The following is a 25,459-nucleotide window of genomic DNA, read 5'->3' as shown; positions in this document are numbered from 1 at the left end:
GGAAGAACCCTTTCTGTGGAGACAGGAAGGTTGATCCAGGGGATGAGAGCCTTCTGCAGCCGTCTGGAACAAGCTCTCTGGGTTCAGCTGGCACTCACCACTTTGAGCTTCCTGGGAGAGAGCGCTGTTTCCCCAAATTTCTGTCCCCTCTGGAAAGGAAGCCATTTCTTCTCTCTCATCAGCTGACGTGTTCTGACTCTGCTCTATCCTGTTTTCATCAGCGATACTCTCTTCAGACTCTGAGCTGATCCCAGTGGTGGGTCCACATTTGGTTTGTGGTGGAGAGGGTGGGCTTCCAGTTGCTTCCTTCAGGAATTTGTCCAGACTAGCAGTCAAAGTGTTCAAATAGGGCTTTGGAGGAGCTACTGTTTTGTCTATATGCTCATTACTGATCTCCTTAGGCCTTTTGGCTTCTTCCTCAGGATCAGCAAAATCTGTCTCCTGAGGCCATGTCCTATTTTCAGAAACATCTGGTTCAAACACTTGTTTTTCATGAACTTTTCCACCAGAAGGCTGGAGGACTGGTGATGAGGCTTCAGAAAGCAGCTTCTGTAAGCTGTCATTAAGTGTGTCTTTGTAGTCTTTAGATGAAACACCTCTTTTCACCATGGATTCTTGAATCTCTTCAAGCTCTTGGTCAGAGTTATCGTTCTCTTTTTTGAACACCGGGGTAACAAAGCATTCAGTATTTTTCCCCAAGTTTTCCTTTGATGACTCATATCTTGGCAACTGATGAGTGGACTTTCTGGGTGGTCTCCATGGAAATGTGGTGTCATCTGGCAACACCTGGAGTGTGCCCTTTGAATTTAATTTCTCTATTTCCTCTCTTGCCGGAATTTCTTTCTGGCTTAGAATCATCTCTCTCTCATGGGTACTATTTCCTGATGATGTCACGTCACTGAATTCTTTGTGTTTCTGACTATTAAAAAGCACAGAGCTTTTTTGGCTTGTTGTGGTGGTATTCTTCTCAATATTATCTTGATGGTTTGCATTGGTGCCTAAGTCCCAAAACCTTCTCAAATTCTCAAATTGAGAGTGATTATAGACTTGTTCTGTATTGGGTTCATTCATTCTTTCTTGTAAGGACATAACTTTAAAGTTGGGATTCAGAGATCTGTCTTTCTCCAAAGAGGTATGCATTTCACTCCCGACATTTGAAGCATGTTGCAATGGTGGGAAAGTAATGTCCTTATCAGAATGCAGACTGTCTGTCACTGGTAATCTTTTTAGAGGCTCAGTTGTCCTATTCTGAAAGAGAGACACTGTGCCTGACTGGTCAGCTGAACGATCATTTTTGAATGGACCTGATATTTGGGGCCTGGTCTCTTTAGCTTTCATTGAGGAATAAAAACCGGAGACATGGGCTGCTTGGCCATCATTATCTAGGATTACTTGTTTGGCGGTGACTTGAGTATTACATTTACCACGGACCATAGGTAAACTGTCCATGGACATCACAGGCTGACATGCTTTAGCAGAAGATCGTTCCTGAATAAATGGAGATGTGGGTTCTTTATGAATGGCAGCTCTTGTACTTTCCCAAAAGGATATTCTATCACTCACTCTTTTGTATTTCTCTTTTTGTACTTGGTTCTGGGGAACCTCACCAGCTTCTGGTAACTGGACCTCAGGCTTCTTCCAAGGAGATTTACTGTTGGCAGCCCCAGGAGGTGACTCAATATTCTCTGGTTCTAAAGAAGATTTTAGGATGGAAGTATCTCTTCCTTTGCTCTCGCTTTCTGCCTTTACGTGGGCTTTGAAACTCGGCTCTTGGATAAATGTGGAAGAGTCAAAATTTACTTCTGACTTTCTTGTATTTTTTTCATCAACATGAAGCTTGGGTTCTTCTTCACCTAAGCTGCCAGCATCCTTAATATTGCATAGAACTTGGTCTTCTGCATGAGATCCTTTGTGAACACTGTAGGAACAGTTATTGGCTGGAAGAAGTACCCCAACTGCTTTCCCTGTGTTTTTTGAACCATGGCTATAGTCTTTAGTTTTACTCTCTTGATTTGGACTGTAGATTTCAAATGGTTGCAACATGCCCAGACTTTCTTTCCCTTGTGGGGACAAATTAATAGATCTGGGTTTGATGTGCACATTGTTATCTTGGCAATATCCAGAGGGCAGCATAATTTCCTCTACCTGGAATGTTGAATCAGGTCCCACAGGTGTCAATTCAACTTTGGTGGGTAGTAGAGCCTTCAAACCATTTCCTTCTTGACTGGTGTCATCTGTCACCAAGGCAACAGCAATCTGTGGCTTGGAGTCTGTTTTTTCTTTGGGTTCTACTTCTTGGGGATATTGGAGAGATGCCACACTGTCATCTGAATGAGAGCTTCGGTTAAACCAGTCTAGGACTTTAGATATGGAATCATCAGTTGTCGTCCTTATCTCAGTGGCATATGGACCAGAACATGAGGATGTCTTAGCTTTTAGGACCTGGTGTAGAGGGGGCTTACCTTGCTGATGGTCTCTAGAACTGCACTCTGGCACCTGAGGTGAGTTGGGCTCAGTGCAGGACAGTTCATCTGCAACACAGAAATGCTTTTCTAAATAACAAAAGAGAACACTTAAAGAATTGTCATTCAGTCACATTATCTTCTAAAAAGGCAGTCTGTATTTACATTTGCTCCACTGTTAGTTGTTTACATCAGCATTTATCAGTAGTTATAATATAAACCATCCTAATTAAGATATTCTACCAAAGATGCCCTATAATAGTAAAGGAAGGTAAATAGAGGCCCCTGAAATTATGAGGGGAATTTCTTACAAGTGTCTGTTTTATTCTAAAAATTCAAGTAGATTTTATATTCTGATCCATGCTACATTTTACATACAAATTTTTCTCAAAGCTTTGCATAAAACAGACACTCCAGGGAGATACCTCTTGTTGGTTATCTACTGGTCCACTCATAAACCCTAAAGAGGGCTTATACTCAAGTTTGAGAAACACAGGACTTCCCTGGCATTCCAGTGGTTAAGACTCCAAGTTTCTAATGCAAGGCATGTGGGTTTGGTCCCTGTTCAGAGAACTAAGGTCCCACAGACTATGCATAGTGGCCAAAACCAAAACCAAATAGAACAAAAATAATTTTGAGTAACAAAGACTTACGCGATTTCAGGAAACGTTAGGAAAACAACGTTCAAGGAAGATTAAACAAGGAGTTCCTTCCAAACCATCAGAATGACACAGTGAAGATATTTGCATCCTGGGGCCTTACTCCTGATACACTGAGCCAGAATCTCTGAAGATGGGGCCCGGGAATCTTTCCTACTGGCTATCTCAGTGGTGGTTTTGTATGCTGCAGTTTCAGACCATGGTCTCAAGGGCTCTTCCGCGATCCCCTACTTCCCTTCTATAATTTGCAACTTTGAAGGAAGTTTCTGTGAGACAAAGTAAAATGAGGACGGACAGAGAATGCAAATTCTACATGTTGCCTGATGTTTGCTACCCCATGGCTAGGAGGCTAGAGAAGGGCGTTCAAGTTCTTTCTAAGCTATTGAGAAAGCAGGCCGAGACCTTTCTGAGCCTTAGGCACAGGCATGTGAGGGAACTCAGGCATTCTTTCCCTTTAGTTAATGTGGGTGTTTCAGCATTTCTCGCTCTTCCTTATAAATGCTAAGCTACATATATGTTCTTGAAAATTATGTGAGCTGAACTTTTATGAAGTTGTCTACATTTCAAGTGCACCAGAGGAGATGTCAGTTAATAAAATTTTCTCTTTAATTTTAATTTTATCAACTCTGGCTAAATATAAAACAACAAAGGCTTATACAATAACTGGCACACAGTGGATACTAGTTCCCTTTCATAACGACACATGACACTATTAAAAATATGTCAGCGATGGTGAAGCTCCTTTGAGAGATCTTTAAGAGTTCTCTGTTAGGCTGTTTAACGGAAGACTAATGAAGAAAAAAAATCTTGTTATATACTGTTAGTGAAAAAAGAAGTCTGGACAGTGTAAACATAATTCAAATGATATCCATTCCTGAAAATTATTGAAAGGCCCTACAATGAAACATTAGCAATAGTTGATATCACAGATGATCATTGTTTTATTTTGTGCATATTTCTTTTCAACTGTTTTTACACTTTTCAAATAAAAGTGTATTATTTTAAAAACAAGAACAGTTATTTAAAAAATTTGATGCCAGGTAATGTTTTTGTTTCCTTTGAGGAATTCTTTTGTTTTCTTCTGGTATAATAATGCATATTTGCAAAGCAGAAATAGAGACACAGATGTACAGACCAAATGTATGGTCACCAAGGGGAAAGGAGGGATGGGATGAAGTGGGAGCTTAGGACTGATGTATACACACTACTACGTGTGAAAACAGATAACTAATGAGGACGGACTGTATAGCATAGGGAACTCCACTCAGTGCTCTGTGGTGACCTAAATAGGAAGGAGATCCCGAAAGGAGGGGATATATGTATATATACAGCCGATTCACTATGCTGTGCAGTAGACTCTCACACAACATTGTAAAGTAACTATACTCCAATAAATTTTTTTTTAAATGAGTGTGATAGTGATTGTCCTAAAGCTCAGAGCTAAACTCTCATAATTCACACAACTAGAGTTCACCATTTTTCGGTTCTGATTTTCCTTTTATGCTCCATTATTTACTTGTATATATTTTTGTGGTAAGCAGGGAGAAAACAGGGCATTAGTGAATAAGCAGAACTTTGTTTATAAGCTTCAAGACCAGAAGGCCTGTCTGTCAATCAAAATGGGTTTACTGATGATGCCTTCTTCCCAGATTTCATGGTGAGTTAGATTTTAAAATCTGAAAGCATAAATAGCTAACAGAAAATTATAAAGGTAGTCTATGAGAAAGCAGGTGCACTTTGAAAAACAGGAAAGGTTTACCGATTTTTTTCTATGGATTATACCAAAAGAAAATATTACCAAAGAATTAGACAAACATTTAAGTAAGCATCACCTAATTATTTGTTAGTGTTTACTCAAACTTTAGAAGTTTCCTTAAAATGAGTTCCTTTATACCTTTGAAGAAGCTCCTGCTAATTTTAAATTTTTAAAAAAATATTCTGCCTTTTTCAAATTATTTAAAATATCCAAGGAGAGGGGTAATGGAGACACTTTGTTTTTAAGAAGTGGATTGACCTGAATAAGTGTGAAAGAGTAGGACTGAGCAAAAGTGATTCAGGGTCAACACCACAATGACTAATAGGGGATGAGAAGAAAAATGATTTAGAAACTTGACTGCTGCTACTATATATTTTTCTGACTACAGAAATTATCATAGGGTTGGATTAAGACTTAATGAAGATGAGAGAGAGTACATAAAATTGTTTTTCCCACTGCTTCTGTTTTAAAACACAAGAACTATGAAGTAATCATGTGGGTATCAGAAAGCAGTTTGAGGCATCCTCTGAGAGCTCTAAGATCTTCAAGAGAGGGCTAAATCAATGAGCTAGCAAGAAAAATCAGTACTCTCATTGCCTCTCAACTCACACCAACTGAAGGAGAGTGTTTCCTTCAGAACATTTAAAGTCTAGGAACAAACGATGAAGGCCCTGGGCAAGACATGGTATCAATATGGAGCTTTTTCCTAGTAAGAATTTAAAGTCTAGTTTCCCACCCTTTGAGGCTAAGAAAGTGAAGGTTCTCCTGAAATTAAAGAGAAACCAAAGTTTTGTTCAATGGGAATCAACAAATTTGCATTAGGTGAATAATAACATATTTACTCTACATAAAGGTATTGCTGCTGCTGCTGCTGCTAAGCCGCTTCAGTCGTGTCTGACTGTGCGACCCCATAGGCGGCAGCCCACCAGCCTCCCCCATCCCTGGGATTCTCCAGGCAAGAGTACTGGAGTGGGTTGCCATTTCCTTCTCCAATGCATGAAAGTGAAAAGTGAAAGTGAAGTCGCTCAGTCGTGTCCAACTCTTAGTGACCCCATGGACTGCAGCCCACCAGGATCCTCCGTCCATGGGATTTTCCAGGCAAGAATACTGGAGTGGGGTGCCATTGCCTTCTCCGATATAAAGGTATTAGCATATGTTTAATTTTCACTCTTGTATACAAACCTTGATTTAACTAAAAAAAAAATACTATAATCTGTTTGACTAAATAATTGACACATCTAAATTTGTTTAGGATGAAGTGTAATATGTGCCAGAAAGTGTGCTATTCTGGTTCTTTTAGTTATTGGTGATTGAGGACAACCTGCAAACCCATGAAGAGGCATAGACATTCCCCAGTGGCTTCTACCTGAATTTCAGCTGGAATACCTAGAAGGCAAAATGGGCTTCTACCAGGTTGCCTGGCTGTCCTGGCCATCTCAAGCCCACTGGGTCAGTTTTTATAGCCTGGTAGTGATGAATCTCTTACCAGCAGGGTTTTTGGACAATTCTGATGAGCTAGTTTTGTGTTCATTGATGGTGTGTGAATTCTCAGCAGACAGCGCTCTTGTAGTTAACATTTCTTCGGGAGAAGAGTGCTCATTAATTGGGAAGGAACCAGAAGTCGTTGGCTGACTTGTTTCATTTTTTGATGGACTTGGGCTTGAGGCTGATGACTGAAAAGGCAAACCGTTTGTGTACTGGGAAGGCCGAGGGTCATTCCCAACCTCATCTGTGAGCCCTGCATCTTCTATTCCATTCTTCAACCTATCGGACTCTAAAACACTAAATTCTCCCACTTCCCGGCCGTGGACCAGCCCTGGACTCTGTGGCCGTTCATCCTTCACGGCAGAGAATCTCACATGCTTTAATGGCTCCAGCGAGTTTGAAGGGGAGTCGTCTTCTAAAGAGTGATCCTTCTCAGAAATTCTCTCATGAATGGTTAGGCCCGGGGACACAATTTTGCTTTTGGGTTCAAAGTTCTGATGAAAACGCACAGTTTCTGAGTCTGTGCTACTGGAACTGGAATTGCGTTTCAGGATCCCTCTGGGAGCCCCTCTTGCATTCAGGGAGTCTGTCCTTTGTCGAGGAAAAGGCTGGTTATCATCTTGCTTTAAGTCCTGGGACTTGTAGAGCATTTTCCTGACTTTGGGGACTGGAGCCTTGACTGGGGACCCATTCTCAGGACCTGAAAGAGTCTGCTTTGGTTTCTCTAACTTTTGGCTTGAAATATCCAGGATAGATGACGCTTCTTTGGACTCTGACAACTCCCCTGAAAAATAAAACATATCAGATGATGTGCCAAATGGAGAGTAATGCATTAAAACACCTATCATAAACTTAATCTACATTTAGCAAAAAATGCTAAAATATTAAAAGATAATAAAGCATGAAGGTTAAGTACAGACCTAATTAAAAACTCTAAAAAAATTCATGCATGAAGTTCACTGAATTTAAGATGGGTATGCTTTATATTCAAACTTCATGGTATTTTATACTCAATAGAAAAAAAAAATTTTTTTAAAGAAATTTCAGAAACTCCTTGAGAAGAGTAAAGAAAAAATACAAAAGTTACTTGAAAAAGTTCATGTATGGAAACCAGAAAAATGAGCTCAGTTTTCTAAAAAGAAAATTTCAACACCTAAAATAAAAATTAATTTTGACAAAAAGATTAAAAAAAAAAGGTAACATGTTCCAGTGACTCCTTTTCTATAAAGTATTTTATGCTATATAAAGTGTATCCAATGGAGAGGATAAACTACACTAATATTAAAACAGTATAATTGAAACTCCTAATTCTAGTGTTTAATTGTTAATTTTCTGTGGTCTATAGTCCATGGGGGTCACAGAGTTGGACACTATTTAGTAACCGAACAATAACAATTACAAATTAATTTTCTACCCCTTGTCCAGTCTTTAATGCCTGTGGAATCTTCTTAACAGTTGATTTTGAAGAGATTAAATTGTCTAATGTTTCTTCTTAATAGAATGTAAGAATGGTAAAATTCTGTAAGATGCAGACTTCAATCAGTTCAGCAAGAAATCTAATCAAATGCTCCTGGGAGACTGAGGTGATAATTACAGATTAGAGGACTATAACATTGTCAAGTGGTCTTCAGGCAAACTCTTTTAATTTTAAACAGAGGACTGTGTCTGCACAGTAGACATCCAATAAATAGTGTTCAAGGAATAACTGAAGGCCTCTGGTCAAAAAATTTCCCAGGTCGATGAGGGGGAACCCAAGGAATGGAGGTCACACAAGTGTCACCTCTGAGCCTGGAATGCATGAACTTCCAGTTTCTAAAATTTCTGTTTCCTTTCCTCGGGCAGGAAAATGGTGGGTATAGTAGAAAAATAAGAAAACCATCACAATTTTTCACTTTCCCTTGAAAGCTATTTTAGTTAAAGGAACTCTGAGAATTTCCCTTAGTCCACAGATAACAAAGATAAAAATATCTAGCTCAATAAAAATAATATTTACCCTCTTTTGAAGTCTGAAAGAAACCAGTCTTTCCATTTTTTGACTGCTCATTTTTGGTTTGTTGAGATAAGTGATCTTCTGGCAACAAGGAGGTATTAAACGGATTCTTCCTTTGCTGGGGAAAAATATTGTTTATTAAATTCATTTTATATGTCATAACAGCAACTCAGTGTCAGCAAATGCTTATTATATGCAATAGTTAATAGTTTTAACCAGTAAACTCTATCTGGCATGTTTGAAAAATGATGGTCCTAGTTAATCCGGTCAGGAAAGAATCACCACATATATGCCAGGCCAAAAAAAAAAAAAAAAAAATCAGAACAAAACTGTGTAAAATGTACTCAATTCTGGAGTCTTACAAAGTTAAACCAGACCAGCCATTCAAATCTAATCTCACAGAGGTGAGATTTTTACAAAGGCAAGAAAACCTGGGCCTGAACACATCAAAGAGGTGGTCGCAGGTCAGGGTAAACCTGAGGCTCTAATTAGGGCAGATTCACACCAGCGCTCTTTCTAGCATACGAGAAACTCACCGTGATGGGTTAAAGTCGGACTAAATATAATTGCAACTGACCTTTCCTATAAGGATTTAAAAGGTATCTTGAAGTGCTTCATAGTCACTAATATGATCATTAATTCTAATGTCAGAAAGCATATCAATAAATAGAGTTCTGTTTTCCAACTGAAGTATACTTGGTTTACAATTTTGTGTTAGCTTCAAGTGTGCAGCAAAGTGATTCAGTTACATACATATTTTTCAGATTCTTTTCCCTTATAGGTTATTATAAAATATTGAGTATCATTCCTTGTGCTATAGGTTATCTATTTTATATATAGTAGTGTGTATATGTTAATCCTGAACTAAGTTATCCCTGCTCCAAATATTTTTCTTTATGAACATAAGACTGAAAATCAATATTTGCTATCTGTAGTTTCATATATCAAAAATCCTCTCCCACAAGCAGACTTCTGACAGGGATTCAGGAAGTCATGAATAGGAATAAGGACTGTCATGGAACTAACAAGCCACATGCCATATGCTTAAAAGCATATGAAGCAGCCCCCAATAGTGTCAGACTTTTTATTCTTGGGTAAAAAGTCTAGGTCCACCAAAAGAGTGATTTCCTATATTAAATAGTAAAAATTATCTATATTTGATGGGAAAAAAGTACTACAAATTCCCCTTTTTCATGGTACTTTGATAAAATAAGAGAATGGCATTCTGGCCCCAAATGAGCTTTTCAAAGTCCAAGTTTCAATCTACCTTGGCTGGAGATATAGCTGACTTTCTTGTGTTTTCCTGGGATGCATCAATCATGGTGGACGCTGGATTTACCACGCTGGAACTGCAAAAGAAACAATAATTCAGAGAATAAAACCTTACCCTTTGAGGAAGCGTAAATCATGCCTCTGAAGCCAGAAGCTATTAAGGCAGGATAGGAGAGGAAGTTTGTAAAATCAAACTGCCAGGAAGGAAGAGGGAGTTGGAGTTGAGAGATGATTAAGCAGCGAAGCAAAGACAATGGGAAAACAGGTATGAAAGACAGGCCTGAGACAAGGCAAAACCACCCATCAGAAGCCTTGAAGATTTTATCACCATGCCAGGCACATAGCAGGTTCATGGTTGAAATTTGTACAAATAAACTCATCTCAAAGTCGGGACCTCACATCAGATGCAGATGCTAGAAAGTGAGCAATTGTTCTCAAGAAGGGAACACCCTTGCTGAAATAAGGCTCCAAAGTGTTTTAGAGATTCTCTGGTCCAGGACTAGAATGGCACTGCTTAGTCTAACTCAGGTAGAAAATAGCTAAAGCGGGACTTCCCTGGTGGTCCAGTGGTTAAGAATCCGCCTTGCAATGCAGGGGACATGGGTTCGATCCCTGGGAAAGGAACTAAGCTCCTGGATGCCACAGAGCTACTGAGCCCAGACAGTCCGTGCACCATCAGGAAAGATCCCGCCCCCCCCCCCCCCCCAACGTAACAAAGATCCTCAGTGCCGCAACTAAGATCTGACACAGCCAGATAAATGTTTTAAAAAAAAAAATAGCTGAAGAGAAGACTCAGGTGAGACAAGGGGTTGGGCAATGACAGAGAAGAAACAGCAGACGGAGGTGCTGTGCTGGGAGGATGGTGGATGGGGCAACTCACAGGGAGTCCTCCCCCAACTCTCCAGGCTGGCCAGGTGAGTTCTCGTTCAAATACAAGAGGAGTGAGGCCAGGGGCGCAGTCAGAGGATGGTGGGAGGTCAGAAGCCTGCAGCTGGCCCAGAGGAGAGGGGAGGACTCTCCAGACCCTGGTTCCCTAGCCCAGGGGCCAGGCAGCCCTGGGGTGAGAGTGCAGGGAGTGTTAATGGGGAAAAGTTGAGCTGAGCTGCTCCCTCCTGAACCACCATTCCCATGGTGACTGAGTAAGAAGGACAAAGAAGGGCACAGTGGCCTTGGAAAGCGAGGAACACCACCTGCTCAGGCTTCCTGCTCCAGCCGCCCCGGCTCAAGGCAGAAGAGGTGAGGTCACTATAGCTTGAAAGCACCGTGCCTCGTTAAAATCTACCCTGGTTAAACCCCTAGTGGCATCACAGAGTTAAGGACTTGGAAAAATACCCCAGAAGGTGCTGGCTTTTCACCAGGAAGCTAGGGAACTGGGGGTGGGGAAGGGGAGCACTTTGCCCCATGGCCAGAGAGCCTTGCCCAAGATTGCTGTCTCTACACTCGTGGCCTGGATGCTCTTGCTGCTTCCCTCTTCCTTCCCTTGGACTGATGTTTCTATGGAGAGGGAGTCCCAGGAACAGGCTGAACCCTTGAGGAAGCCATGCTTCCTCGTGTTACCTTCCTCACTGTTGCAGACAGGAATTACAGCAGATGATGCAGATGTATGTGGAATACAGCCTGAACACAGGGATGTGAGAACCTGGGGTGGGGGCAGGGTGGGGAGCGAAAGAGCAGGGAACAAGGGTGGGAACTTACAATGCAGCCAGAATTAAGGCTAATATAAAAACACACGGCAGACGGCCTCTGTTCTCGCAAGAGGTGAGCACAAACATGAATCAAGTTATCTATCAGTCAACAGGAAAAAAGGACTCTGGTCACCGACAGACCTCACAGTAAAAGCAGCCCACAGCTCAGGACTAGAAAGCCACGTCTCTTGAGTGTCACTTTAAGAAGCCAGCGAGCGATATGAGGAAGCTTGTAGCAGATGCCGTGTTCATTTTCTCAGAGTGCTCTGTATCATCTCTCTTAGCTCAGACAGTAAAGAATCTGCCTGCAAAGCAGGAGACCCCAGTTTTGATCCCTGGATCGGGAACATCCCCTGGAGAAGGGAATGGCCACCCACTCCAGTATTCTGGCCTGGAGAGTCCCACGGACAGAGGAGCCTGGAGGACTTCAGTCCGTGGGGTCACAGAGAGGCAGACACGACTGAATGACTATGTGACTATGTGACTATGCAGTCGCATAACTGCAGGACCTGAGAAAAGGCCGCCCTCCTCTCCTGCCATCTTCCTCCCTTCCCTCTCCCTCCCTGCAGGAACAAAGGACAGGCAGCGTCTCTGCAGCCTCCTCCCTCTGCTCCCTGGAAACCCCACTTCTGCAGCCCCAGCCACCACCCCACGCTGCACATCATGTGGTCCCCGCCTGCCCAGGGACGAAACCAACCTCTCCCTTACCACGCCCTACGCAGCTATGGATTTCATGCAGCCATATGATGAGCGATGCAACCTCCCACCATGCCTGCGAATCTTCTCTCTCACAGTAGCCAGAGAGACCCCTCAAGAGCATCTGGGCCATCTTTCTCTTCCTTGCAATACCGTGTAGAGTGTCTGGGGTACAGCTGGTGAGTGAGGGGCTGAACGGCTGAAGGCCAAGGGAGCCAGTGCCGGGAAGGCAGCGGCACACGCAGGTGACCGCGGTTTTTTGTTTTTTTTTCTTTTCAATCTGTGGTTTGCCAAACTACAACGAGGCATATTATTTACATTTTAAACAATATGTCTTTGTTCCTGCTATTCAGAAAGCAACAGAGAGAAAGAAATGAGAAATTCTTTCTCAACAATGAGAAAGAAAGAAGGCAACCAAAAGCATGCGTTCGGTGCGTGTGATCAGACACGGAACTACCAGAAACAGTATTCACTGGGTTCTCCGGTGGTCGGGATAGCAGAAAACGGGATGAGGGTGGGGTACTTAGTTAACTACAGTTCACACGTCCGCCTAAGTAGAAAAAATTAAAACGAGAGTTTTATGCCTCAAGATGCTTCTGAAAAATGCAACTACTTCCTCGATTACGCTCCGACTTTGTGCCCCTCAAGGAATACAACACAGCAACCATCCTACTCTCAGCTGACCTTTGCAACATCCCTCTGCGGGATGTACCCTTCTCCCCATTTTACTAGCAAGAAAACTGAGGCTTAGAGAGGTTGAGTTAGCGAAAGAGCTGGGAATGTGAACCAGGTGCCTGACCCTGACTCCAGAGACAGGCACTGGAAGGCTGGGCTCCACTCCACTGATTCCTCAAATTAGTAAAGCTGTGGTTTACGGCAAGAGGGCTGGAATGAAGACGGGGTGATTCTAACTTCTCAGTGACTCTCACATCTGTTGCTTCCTTTCCACCCCTCCTGACTCCTCCCTGTCATCTGTATGAGCCTCACATTCGACCTCTGGACACCGAAGTTCCACTCTCCTCATCCTTTTGGCATTCCACCTCTAAGCTAGAATGGTCTGAAACAAGACTGGTCACATCCCTCTCTTGCTCGTTACCTTTCTGGGATCCTCAGGAAGGAACTGGAGATGCTCCACCATCCGCACCCTGTACCCTCCCACCCCTCCTGCCCACTGACCTCCATGCCAAACCTGGCTCCCTGCCCCTCTCTGCGGTCCCCGCCAACCCACCCCCACCCCTCCCTCAAACGTTGGCTCTGCTTTTTTGACCCACGTGCTCGTTCTCGCCGCCAAGCCTGGTCCAAATCTCACCTCCCTTGGGCGCTGCTTGCCTATCAGCCCGAAGGCAGTGGGTCTCATTGTCTCAAATCTTATCACACATTTTATTGGTACTTGGAACTGGGATTTGCTCCTTGCCTGGTGCTATTTGAAATCAGGTGGTTAAATATTCATAAAGGGAAGCATTATTTTTCCTAAGAGAACACAGTCTCTCTACAGCCACGTACTGTGTCTTTTGTTTCTCACAAGCCCTCTCAAAGGGATGATTTCTATTTCTTAGGGCGTGTCCTGTATAATATGACACTGAATACCTTCTACGTGATGCGTTCTTAACACTATACAGCAAGCCAAAGCTCACACCTTGAGCTCTGTAATTTCTGACCTCAGGCACCCATCAAAAACAACCTGCCATACTAGACATGCACGTGTGCGTGCTCAACTGTGTCTGACTCTTTGCAACCCCATGGACTGTAGCCGCCAAGTTCCTCTGTCCATGGAATTTTCCAGGCAAGGATACTGGAGTGGGTCGCCATGTCCTCCTCCAAGGGATCTTCCTGACCCAGGGGCCAAACTCGCGTCTCTTGTACCTCCTGCATTGGCAGGCAGATTCTTTTAACACTGTGCCACCTGGGATGCCTCAATACTAGATACAGCACTAAGCCAAAAGTGGTTTACTTCTGTAAGAAGATTATTAAAATATTAGACTATGATATTGTTGTTAGAGTTTGGCTCTGAAAAGTATCTGCATTTTAACACAAGTCTTTGAAGATTTAAAAGAAGAAGAATGTTAGGTATTCTGATTGGGACACGTGGGGAAGAAGGCCTTCACAGCAGTCTTAGAACTATATCACCTGGGCAGTGAGACAGCCCATCTGCTTCTACATCCAGCCGTAAAGGACTTCCAAGCACATGCAACAACCTTTGAAGCTTTTAAACCTTAACCAGCCTTTCCCTCCAGAGCAGTTAAAAATGAATTCCCTGGCAGCCCAGGGGTTAGGACTCTGCGCTCCACTGCGGGGGGCATAGGTTTAATCCCTGGTTGGGGAACTAAGATCCCACAGGCTGCGTGGTGCAACCAAAAAACAAAAAAAATAAGTAAAGCAGTTAAAAATAACAATGGATATACTCTCTTCTGAGGTATGTTTCAGAATAAATATTAACTATGTCTGGACTCAGAAGCAAATTTTTCAAGTGATTTTTCTCCCTGTGTTTCTTGCTGCTGCCAATTTCTCCCTTCGAATTGTGAATTCCTTAGATGTTAATGCTGTGCCTGGCACCCAGCATTGTGCTAACACGTGTTACACTCAATGAGGCTTGAACATATGAAAAAAAACACATGAAGAAATGGCTCAGGGCTTGAGTGAAGCAGATTCACAAATATACTATGCCAGCCTTTCGAGTCAGTATTTTTTTTTTAAGTAAAATATTACTTCTCTGGTTCTACCCCAGTTCATGCTACAGATTTATTTAACACAAACATTCCCATCCATCCATAAGGCACACTGATGTCAGAGTGAAACTATCCCTCACGACTAATTTGGGTATATCTAAGATTCTGTAGGATTAGCAGGATTATTTTAAGAGCTCAATATGAGTGATTCTGTAGGGCAGGCCTCCAAGAAATGAAACATTCACATCCCTGGATTTGCAATTAGTCCAAGAACAAAAGATCAAATGCATTGTCCCACAGCTTGGCTCATCTCTACCCTGCCTTTGGGAGCAAGTGAAGTGCCTCACATTGATCTTATTATAGAGGGTTAAGGCAAGTAGTTAATCCCTCTGCAAGAGGGAGATAGATATATACAAACAAAAGCTTTCCAGGAAAAAGAGCATTAGTGGAAAAAACAATACTATTTCAGAGCTGAAGACATGGTGTTAACTGGTTGGTTCCCATTCAACACAGGGTAAGGAAGAGGGGTGTCAGAAGTGAGCATCATGGAAGCACAGGCGATGAAGCTCAAAGATGAGCATTTTTGGCTCACTATGTTAACTTACTACGAAATAGCACTTTAATTCTACCAAAAACAAAGAAAGGTGGGGGTGCACAGTTTTCACTTGCAAGAAAGATCATCACTTTCACAGCATTTCATAGGAAAATTCCCAGAGGAAAATTTGTCATGGAAAGAAACACCACAGTACAGTCTTTATCCTGTTCTCCCTGAACTCATTTTGGAGATGTTCTCCAGGGATATTTTTGATTAATGGGCATCACAGCCCCTGCAGCAGCCAAGCTCCCTCCTACCTCCATGCCTTCTACTTCTCCATCCTGAATGCTCCTTACTTGTGGTTGTCCAAATTTGAGAATAGCCCTCAAAGTCTCCTCCAGCTTTTATAATCACCAGAGCTCATGGTGATATGTCTGAAGTGAGGCAGTCTTGGCAAACCAATAAAACCTGGATGTTATCAACGCCATTCTTACCTTGTAGCTTAAATTTTTTCTCGCTCTCTTAGTCTCTTTTTCTACTGGATCCCTGGGGTCCAAAGAACTTCATTCAATTATTTATTACTCATTTGTTTACCCATTAACCCCTCTTTCACCATTATTCTCTATTTAATAATTCATTATATCATCAACTATTCTCAGTCAATCCATCTCTCACTCTCCATCTATTTTTCTCTTTTTAAAAATTTAAAAATATATTTTCCCATATATTCCTCATTCATTTGTTCATTCCACAAGACATTTGTTGGGCACTGTTGTCTGTTCCAGGAAGAGAGTGGTGAACAAAATGAAATGCAATAGTAGACAAAGTCTTTTTCCTCATGCAGCTGAGGGGAGGGGACAACAAACACACAAAAATGAATATGTAATATAATGTCAGGTAGCAATAAGTGATGGACGACAGTAAGACAGGGAACAACATTCATTCACTTGGTCCATAGATACCAAGTACCAACTATGTGCTGGATATATTCTTAGAAGCTTGGGGGATGGTGGAGAGCGAGACCCAGGTCCTCAACCCAAGAGAGCAACACAGTGATACCTAGTCGTGGGAATCTGGATTATTAAAAGTTCCTTGCGCAACTATAACATACAGGTCACAGTTGAGAACTTCTCTTCCCTGGTGGTTGAGACAGTAAAGAATCAGCCTGCAATGCAGGAGACCCAGGTTTGATCCCTGGGTAAGGAAGATCCCCTGGAGAAGGGAATGGCTACTCACTCCAGTATTCTTGCCTGGAGAATTCCACAGACAGAGGAGCCTGGTGGGGTATAGTTCATAAGGTCACAAAGAATCGAATACAACTGACTGATTAACACATGCGCTCATGCTAAAAGTAGTAGTTGGAACCAGACTGTGAAGAGCCTTAAATGTTGACCAAAAAAGGCTAGACTCACTTTTAAGTCACAAGGAACCACCAAATGACTTTATGATCCAGTTTACTTTTTAGAGTCACAATCTGGTAACTGTGTATACAACAGGTTCAATTCAATAAGGACATTATAACAGAAATTTAGGTGAGAGATGGTGAAATCCTAATTAAGGGAATGGAGAAAAGAGGAAACATACAACAGAATTTTAGAGATGAGTTTAGAAGAAATTTGAAGTGTTGATAGAACACTCAAGAGATAACTAGCAATTGATAACTGCAATACATCCACTATGTTAGACCCTTCCAGATGCCAAGCCGATCCAGACTCACACATCATCCCCTCTGCCTGTCCTGTCCTCTCTCGTCATCTCCCTAACAGAATCCTTCTGGTCCTTCAAGAAATCCCTTAAATATAATTATTTCTGGAATAAGTTCCTCAAGGACAGGGATCATATCTTATTCCACTTTGAATTTCTAGCTACCATCTTGTGCACAACAAATACTCAACAACTGTTGACCAACTGACCAAATGACTACATGGAGAAGGAATTTGCAACCCTACAGAATGATTTATTCTACTAGGTGCTAGCAAGATGCTAAATCAGTGTTTTTCAATCAACTGCAAACAAGAATATTTAAACACTTTATTTCCAAGAAATATCCTAAAAGTAAACTGAGCCAACATAGGCATTAATGGCTCTATCCTCACTATTCATACCTCTTTCTCTTTGTCCTATTTTTCTCTACCTTCTCACTCTTAGACAGCCTTTCAAGTGACTTCTTATTTCTTCTGCCTGTGGTTCAGGCTGGCACACAGTACCCCCTGTTACTTCTGCTCCAACAATAGCAGTCATTGACCTATTACTGACTGTCATCTGTTACTAGGACTGGTTTATATACAGTCAGAGGAGGCTACCACTTCCTTCATGTGATGCCCACTGCCTCTAAAATAACCTCCTTTGCACCTAGGAACTTGCTTTCTGGGTTGAAGGTTCTGCACCTTATCAGGATACATTCTCAGAGTAATTCTTTAAGCTTTTAAAAACAACCAAGAAAAGGAAAGAAGCTCAAAACTTTCATCCACACTGGCTTAAGTTATTAAAAATTTAAGTAAGCCTTAGGGTAGAATGCAGGTTAGAACCTTTCCAAGGAGAAAGGAGGAGGCCACAAGGGAACTGAAGGATGTGGGAGGGCAAAGAGTGTGGGAGGAGAAACCAGGAGAAGAAAAGAGTTGGGAAGCTTAGAACACACTTGAGAAATTCTTGCTTTTGTTTTTCGTTTTTTTTAGAGGTCTGGGCTGACCCTGTTTGTGGCCATATACCCACCCCAGCATTCTTGCCTAGAGAACTCCATGGACAGAGGAGTCTGGCAGGCTAGAGTCCATGGGGTCTCAAAGAGTTGGATACAACTGAGCAACTAAGCTCTTACTTTTTACTTTCAACCAAGATGCTATAAGCTACCCGAGGGACCAGTCCTCAGAGAGACAGTCTTAGTGGAAGAGATTGGAGAGACAGAGGGGAGCCAAACAGGTCAGTCCACTTCTGGGCTCTTTCAGACCAAAGTAGCACCAAGAGTGGGGACAGGTAAGGCCCTGGTCAGTCGAGAGGCTACCAGACTCTCCGTGATTCCCTAAGCACCCAAACTTTTTTTCACAGAACATGTCATCTCAAATAATAGAGGGGCTTCTCATCCCAGAGCAGGCCTACCTCTATAGCCAGGAAACACACATTAATCCTGGTTGGGGAGGCAGGATCTGACGCACATGAAATTTCTCACATTTCCATCCTCTGCTCCCCATCATGGCTCAGCCATGTCCGGGGGATTATTGCGTGCCTGTCCCACAATTATTTGGGGGGAGGGACACGATGTGCTATCAAAGTGCAGACCATTGTACCAGGGCCAGTATGTGAACTGTGTGTTACTGGTTTACAGCAGGTACAGACATCAAGAGTATGCATTTGGAATCAGTTACAGCAATTTGCTGAGACGCCACAGTACACCATCAGTGGGCTTATGTTTTGCATGCCCTTGTTGTTATCTGTATTTTACGTTCCGAGTATTCATTTTTATTATATTTTATTAAAGGGCTCAATCTGTGATAACTAGAAATAGAAAACACTTAAATCCCAAACACCAGTCCTTCCCACTGTTTGTGCCAGTACTACCCTGCTAAAGACCAGCAGTCAGAACCAGAGCTGAGCGCACCTGGAGTTTTCTTTGGCTCTCGAAAGGGAACCTCATCCCCTGCTCCGCTCTATTCATCAGAGCCCTCTCTGCCTCCTCAGGCTACAGATGCAAACGAGACCAGTTCCTAAGGAACGAAGGTAGCTTCTCATGCTTGAATACACGTTGAATACCCACAATGAGTTAATTACTCACAAACAGAAGCGCTCAGAATTGTGCCCACAACAGAAGAAGGACTCTTTCCCCAGAGCTTATTAGGGGAAAAAAAAAATCCTTCAGAAACTGCAATACCCAGTCAGGATTGCCTCACGCTCCCGGACTCCTGACTAAGAAAATATTGACAGGTATTGAGTCATTCTATTGAAGTTCATTTAGTCTAAAAGTACGGGCCCCAAAATATACTTCACACACCCAGTTCCCAAAGGTTAAAGTATCGGTGAGAAGCATGCTGGAACCTGACGCTGAATAAAGCAGGAGTTTCTGACACAGAGAGAAGGAAGTAAATAACAGCTCCTGCCACAGTTCTGGGTGCTCACCACTCACGCCACATAACGAGCAAAGTATGCCGGACACATCAAACATGCTTCTTCCTGTCTTCTTGGCCTACCTCATCTGTGTTATAACAACACGTTAAGTTGCTCAGTCATGTTCAACTCTTTGCGACCCCAGGACTGTAGCCTACCAGGCTCCTCTGTCCATGGAATTCTCCAGGTAAAAATATTGGAGTGGGTTGCCATCCCCTTCTCCAGGGGATCTTCCTGGCCCAGGGATTGAACTCGGGTCTTCTGCATTGCAGGCAGATTCTTTACCATGTGAGCCATCAGGGATTCCCGACCTAATATAAGGCCACCTGCAGATTGCCAATTTTCTTTCTTCTTGAGAAATGCCAAGTGGTACCCATACCTCTTGGGACCTCTTGGTTACATTTCATCTCATATCACCCTGGTGAGACAGCTTGGTCCTGTGGTACATACAGATGAAATCTCAAAGATGTGTCTGAGGTCATCCAAGAAATGTAACCAATAACAGAGACACAAATGTGGACACTATTCACAGCCTCAAATTGGGAAAGGTAGGTGGGTACCCACCAGGCCACGTGGTCGTAAAGAAACTCAGTCAAGCTCTAAGGACCATGGCACCTTGGTCCCTTAGGCCATTTAAGATGAAATGAGTTCCTGGGAAAAGGAAAGGAAGTCCTTCACTATCTCCTGGAGTTGGCTCAAACTCATGTCCATTGAGTTGGTGATGCTGTCTAACCAGCTTCTCATCCCCTGCCACCCCCTTCTCCTTTTGCCTTCAATCTTTTCCAGCATCAGGGTCTTGATAGAACATCACAGATCATCCTGGGTGGGAGTGGGGGGGATATGGTGCCACCTACCACCTTAGAAAACAAAGTGAGTCCTCTCTAAACGGGAAATGGATAAACAACAGGTACCTTAATAGACTCAGTATTCCATTATCCATATAACATAATACTTATATTTGACTCTGAAATGCCTGTTGGTGCCTATAGAATAGACCCACTCTCTCGCCCACAAATTATATTGATAACATCCCCATTTCCCAGGTGTCTCAATCTTGGACCCTGACTCAGTGACTGTCCCATCAGCAAATTTACTGACTTCATTGCACTTGGAGATTCTGATTCAATTGTCTTCACTGAGGAACTAGAGATAAAATGTAATTGCCCTTCAACCAAAGGGTAATAACTATACCTCCAGTAGACAGATACCAATGGGAAGATCCTTAAATATCTAAAAACAAATCATCTTGGTTGAAAAAGTTGGAGGCAACATAGCCTCATAATCAGCTATATCATAGGAAGGATGTACAAATGTGCATTTTGATTGGTCAGGTGATAAGATAAATGGAAAACACACAAAAGCAAGACTGAAATATTGAGGACAATCAGCATCCTTAAGAGGCGTCTATTCAGTACCTACCATGTACCAGGTATTTTATGTACTAATTCTCATCAGAAACTGTCTTATACAGTATGACTCTTATCTATAGTTAGGAAAAGAGATTCAGGGAGATTAAATGACTTGCCCATGGTCAAATAGCTAATAAATGGCAAATTCAGGATTGGAATTCAATATATATAATATATTGAATTTCCAATTTGAGGCTGCTTGCTGTTTGTGTTTAAACTTCTTCTATTGCTCCAGGCTGTAACAACTTGATGATCATTCATTTCTTTCTCTTTTTTTTGGCCACATTTGTGCAGCTTATGGGGATCTTAGTTCCCCGACCAGGGAAGGAACCTGGGCCCACAGCAGTGTAAGCAACTAAGTCCTAACACTGGATCGCCAGGGAATTCCCCATTCATCTCTTTCTTAAATGACTTATTCCTCTACATTCATTTTGGAGTACCTTTTTATTTACTCTATGAAGAAACCTTTAGCACAAATAACAATTGGAAAAAAAAATAACAGCTCTAGTTGGTGCTAGAAGAAATCACCACTTGACATTTTAATTTTATTTAATATGCAGATTTGTTAGATATTCTGGAAGCTGAGAAAGAATACCGCTCAGGCTTTGCTCATATCAGGGCTCAGAACTCTCTCATCCTGCCCTCCTCCCCACACCCACGCGACCTGGCTGGCCTCTGCACGCACACACAGCAGGACCTAGCCAGGACCCCCATGTGTAGCAGCTCTCTCCGTGAGCTCGGTCTCACCTGGGGCTTGCTGGGGCTACATCTTCTTCCGGCTCTTCTACAACACCAGTTAGCTCTGGGGGGAGGAAAGCATCCTTGTGGACGTTATTCACCCAGCTTTCCATTGTCCTGTTTGCTCTGTCCTTACTCTGCTCATCTGAAACAGGAAACAATAAAGGCAAGAAGGTTATCCATCTGTCCTCTCCACAACCTACAGCTTCTCACATCAGCTCTAAACTCTGGAATGTTCCTCTCCTCTGCCTCCTCCTCTTGCAGTCTCTACACAGCCAAATTCTACAAGTTCTCAAATGCTAGCTCAGATGCCAGAGCCCCCTTAAAACCTCTGTGATCCCTCTTCAGGAAATAATCTCTTTGGTCTCTGAACACCCACTGCTCTCTACCTGTACCTCTTGGATAATTATCATCAGCTGAGCAATGACTAAGTTCAAGGCAAAGTGCTGAGTCCCTTGCATGCATAATCCTCTGAGGAGGTAAAGATTTTCCAAGTTTACAGATTTCAAAATTGAAGACCAAAGGGATCAAGAGACTTGCCTAAGGTCACACAGCCAGTAAGCGCCAGTAATACTTCCATCAGTGTTAAGAATTAAGATGAAGCAACATGTGCTTAGTCGATTTAGTCGTGTTTGACTCTTTGCCACCCCATGGACTGTAACCCACCTGGCTCCTCTGTCCATGGGATTCTCTAGGCAAGAACACTGGAGTGGGTCGCCATGCCCTTCTCCAGGAGATCTTCCTGACCCAGGGATTGAGCCCAGGTCTCCTGCACTACAGGCAGATTCTTTACTGTCTGAGCCATCGAGGACTCCCAATTTTCAAATACATTCATAGGTCTCCCTACTCATAAGTCTACTTTCTTCAGCTGCAAAATGGAGCCCTTGGTATAACCCATGGGACGCTTTAAGATTTCTGAAGTTCTGGGTGGTTTTGGGAGGATGCATGTCAGAGCTGGGATTTCAGCCCTTCTGATGTAGACCCACGCTCCTTATAGATGGGGCCTGACTCCTTACGATGAGCTATGCAGTGCTCATAGCCCGTTGATGACCTTAGGCGAGTTACCTCACTTCTCTGAGTTTTACATATTGCATATACATAATGAGGATAATAATACCTACCTTACAAGATTGCTACTACAATTAGAAATATTAGGGAACAAATGCCTGTAATATATTAGACGCCGAAGAGGTAATTTCCTTATTGAGAACAGGTTAGAACTAGACAGGGGCTAGTTCTCAGGGGTAAAGGTTTACACTGACTAGTGCGGAGTTAATTGGAGAGAAGGCACCTGGTAAATATTTAATGAACTCAACAGAATTCTAAAGAAGCCTCCAAAATGCTGTCTCTACAGTCCCTTAAATGATGTACTTGGTTTTTAAGGAAGTACCAGGTGTCACGGTCATTGAGCAGGAAGGCTAATCTCTTCCTGTTACTCTACTCAGAAGAAGAGGTTCTGAATTTTTAGTTAAGAGCCAAAGAAAGAAGAGATGGTAGATCCCTGATAAGAGCTTCCCAGGTGGTACACTGGTAAACAAGAAAAGAAAAATCTGCCTGCCAATGCAGGAGACACAAGAGATGTAGATTTGATCCCCCAGTGTTGGGAAGATCCCCTGGAGTAGGAAATGGCAACCCACTCCAGTATTCTTGCCTGGAACATTCCATGGACAGAGGAGCCTGGTAGGCTATCATCCAAGGGTCAGACATGACAGAGAGAGCGCGCTCGCACACACACACACACACACACACACACACACACACACACACACACACACACACACACACACACACACACACACACACACACACACACACACACACACATTTATAAGCCTCAATTGTCAATGTTACTCTGAGTCAATATGGCAGCTAAAGGACTTTCTTTGTCCTTCTTTACCACACTGTCATTTAGCCCAGACTTCATCCATCCAAACCCAAGAAGATTTTGACCTACAGGACCACACATTATGCAAAGCACACCCCTAAATGATTTCCCTCTGCAGATTTCAGTAATGATGGTGACACCCTTCCCTTCTCCCAAGGACTACTTCTCCCAAACAAATGCTGGCTTGAGAGGCACTAGCCCAATCAACTTACCTGCCACCTGGGGCCTCTTCTTCCTCATGGATGCTCTGATGATATCTGCACCATGGATTCTGTCTCTGTGTCTTTTTGCCTTGGCTTCATAAAACCACTGGCCACTCATATTCTTCAGTTGCTGGTCATCCTTAACTTTTTCAGGCAAATGTCTACAAAAGGAAAAACACTTTACTTTGTTATAAATCCACGGTAAGTAAATGAGTTCACAGTGACACTGCACAAAGAAGTTGTAAGTATATGGCCAAAGTGAAGCTCTCAGTGTTTTATGAGATCCCACAAACCTCCCAAATGACTAACCAGTTGTACGCTTTAACTAAAAGGTCAGAGGATCCAATGCCAACATTTTTCAAAAATTCAAAGATTTAAGCCACGATGCCCAGATGACGCCTGGGATTTCTCAAGAGCAAATTCAATTTTCGGCTGCAGGCTTGTGTGTTCACTGTTTAAATGCAAATACCCCAGAGAAAGAGGACATATTAAGCTTCCCTAAGCCTTGGTTTCCTTATTTTTAAAAAGGGGTTACAATAAAAAAAATGGGCCAAAGAACTAAACAGACATTTCTCCAAAAAAGACATACAGGTGGCTAACAAACACATGAAAAGATGCTCAACATCGCTCATTATCAGAAAAATGCAAATCAAAACCACAATGAGGTACCATTACACGCCAGTCAGGATGGCTGCTATCCAAAAGTCTACAAGCAATAAATGCTGGAAAGGGTGTGGAGAAAAGCGAACCCTCTTACACTGTTGGTGGGAATGCAAACTAGTACAGCCACTATGGAGAACAGTGTGGAGATTTCTTAAAAAACTGGAAATAGAACTGCCATATGATCCAGCAATCCCACTTCTGGGCATACACACTGAGGAATCCAGATCTGAAAGAGACACGTGCACCCCAGTGTTCATTGCAGCACTGTTTATAATAGCCAGGACATGGAAGCAACCTAGATGCCCATCAGCAGACGAATGGATAAGGAAGCTGTGGTACATATACACCATGGAATATTACTCAGCCGTTAAAAAGAATTCATTTGAATCAGTTCTAAGAGATGGATGAAACTGGAGCCCATTATACAGAGTGAAGTAGGCCAGAAAGATAAACACCAATACAGTATACTAACACATATATATGGAATTTAGAAAGATGGTAACGATAACCCTATATGCAAGACAGAAAAAGAGACACATGTATAGAACAGACTTTTGGACTCTATGGGAAAAGGCAAGGGCGGGATGATCTGAGAGAATAGCATCAAAACATGTATGTTATCAAGTGTGAAACAGATCACCAGCCCAGGTTGGATGCATGATACAAGTGCTCAGGGCTGGTGCACTGGGAAGACCCAGAGGGATGGGATGGGGAGGGAGGTGGGAGGGGGGATCGGGATGGGGAACACATGTAAATCCATGGCTGATTCATGTCAATGTATGGCAAAAACCACTACAATATTGTAAAGTAATTAGCCTCCAACTAATATAAATAAATGAAAAAAAAAAAAGAACAAAAAATAAAAAACTAAAAAGGGGTTAAGGAACTTGCCTGGTGGTTCTGTGGTTAAGACATCACCTTCCAATGCAGGGGGGTGTGGGTTTGATCCCTGATTGGGGGACTAAGATCCCACATGCCTCAGTGGCCAAAAAAGCAAAACTAAAACAGCTGCAATACTGCAACACATTCAAGAAGGACTTTAAAAATGTCCACCTTAAAAAAATCTTTAAAAAGTAAGGGGGTTAGTAATAGTAACTCACCTCATGAAATTTCTATGAGGATTAAGCTAGCCATTGCACGTACACTACCGTCTGTGTAGGCCTGGCACCTAATAAACACTGAGTGCATAACTGGTGGGGAAGTTATCAGCTCATCAGTTCTTGCCATTTCAGTGATATGAACTTCTCGGAGACTTTCCTG

At 42.6% G+C, this 25,459-nt stretch overlaps 1 protein-coding gene across 10 annotated transcripts in view; it reads right to left on the bottom strand.

Moving 5' to 3' along the window:
* SYTL2 (synaptotagmin like 2) overlaps positions 1–25,459 on the bottom strand; it is a 119,176-nt gene that overhangs the window by 27,608 nt on the left and 66,109 nt on the right. For 5 of the 10 annotated variants that reach the window (XM_065936931.1, XM_065936935.1, XM_065936934.1 and 2 more), the window contains 6 exons: positions 23,546–23,697; positions 21,458–21,593; positions 9,620–9,701; positions 8,356–8,470; positions 6,364–7,146; positions 2,463–2,531 (listed from right to left, as the gene is read on the bottom strand). In XM_065936931.1, the coding sequence (XP_065793003.1) occupies positions 2,463–2,531; positions 6,364–7,146; positions 8,356–8,470; positions 9,620–9,701; positions 21,458–21,593; positions 23,546–23,697 (1,337 nt within the window). Of the gene's footprint in view, positions 1–98; positions 2,435–2,462; positions 2,532–6,363; positions 7,147–8,355; positions 8,471–9,619; positions 9,702–21,457; positions 21,594–23,545; positions 23,698–25,459 lie in introns of those variants that run through there. The other 5 variants (XM_065936926.1, XM_065936927.1, XM_065936929.1 and 2 more) reach the window with 3 other exon arrangements.

Source organism: Muntiacus reevesi, chromosome 5 (assembly GCF_963930625.1).
Source record: "Muntiacus reevesi chromosome 5, mMunRee1.1, whole genome shotgun sequence".
Lineage (NCBI taxonomy): Eukaryota > Metazoa > Chordata > Mammalia > Artiodactyla > Cervidae > Muntiacus > Muntiacus reevesi.
This window is presented reverse-complemented; position numbering and strand designations above follow the sequence as displayed.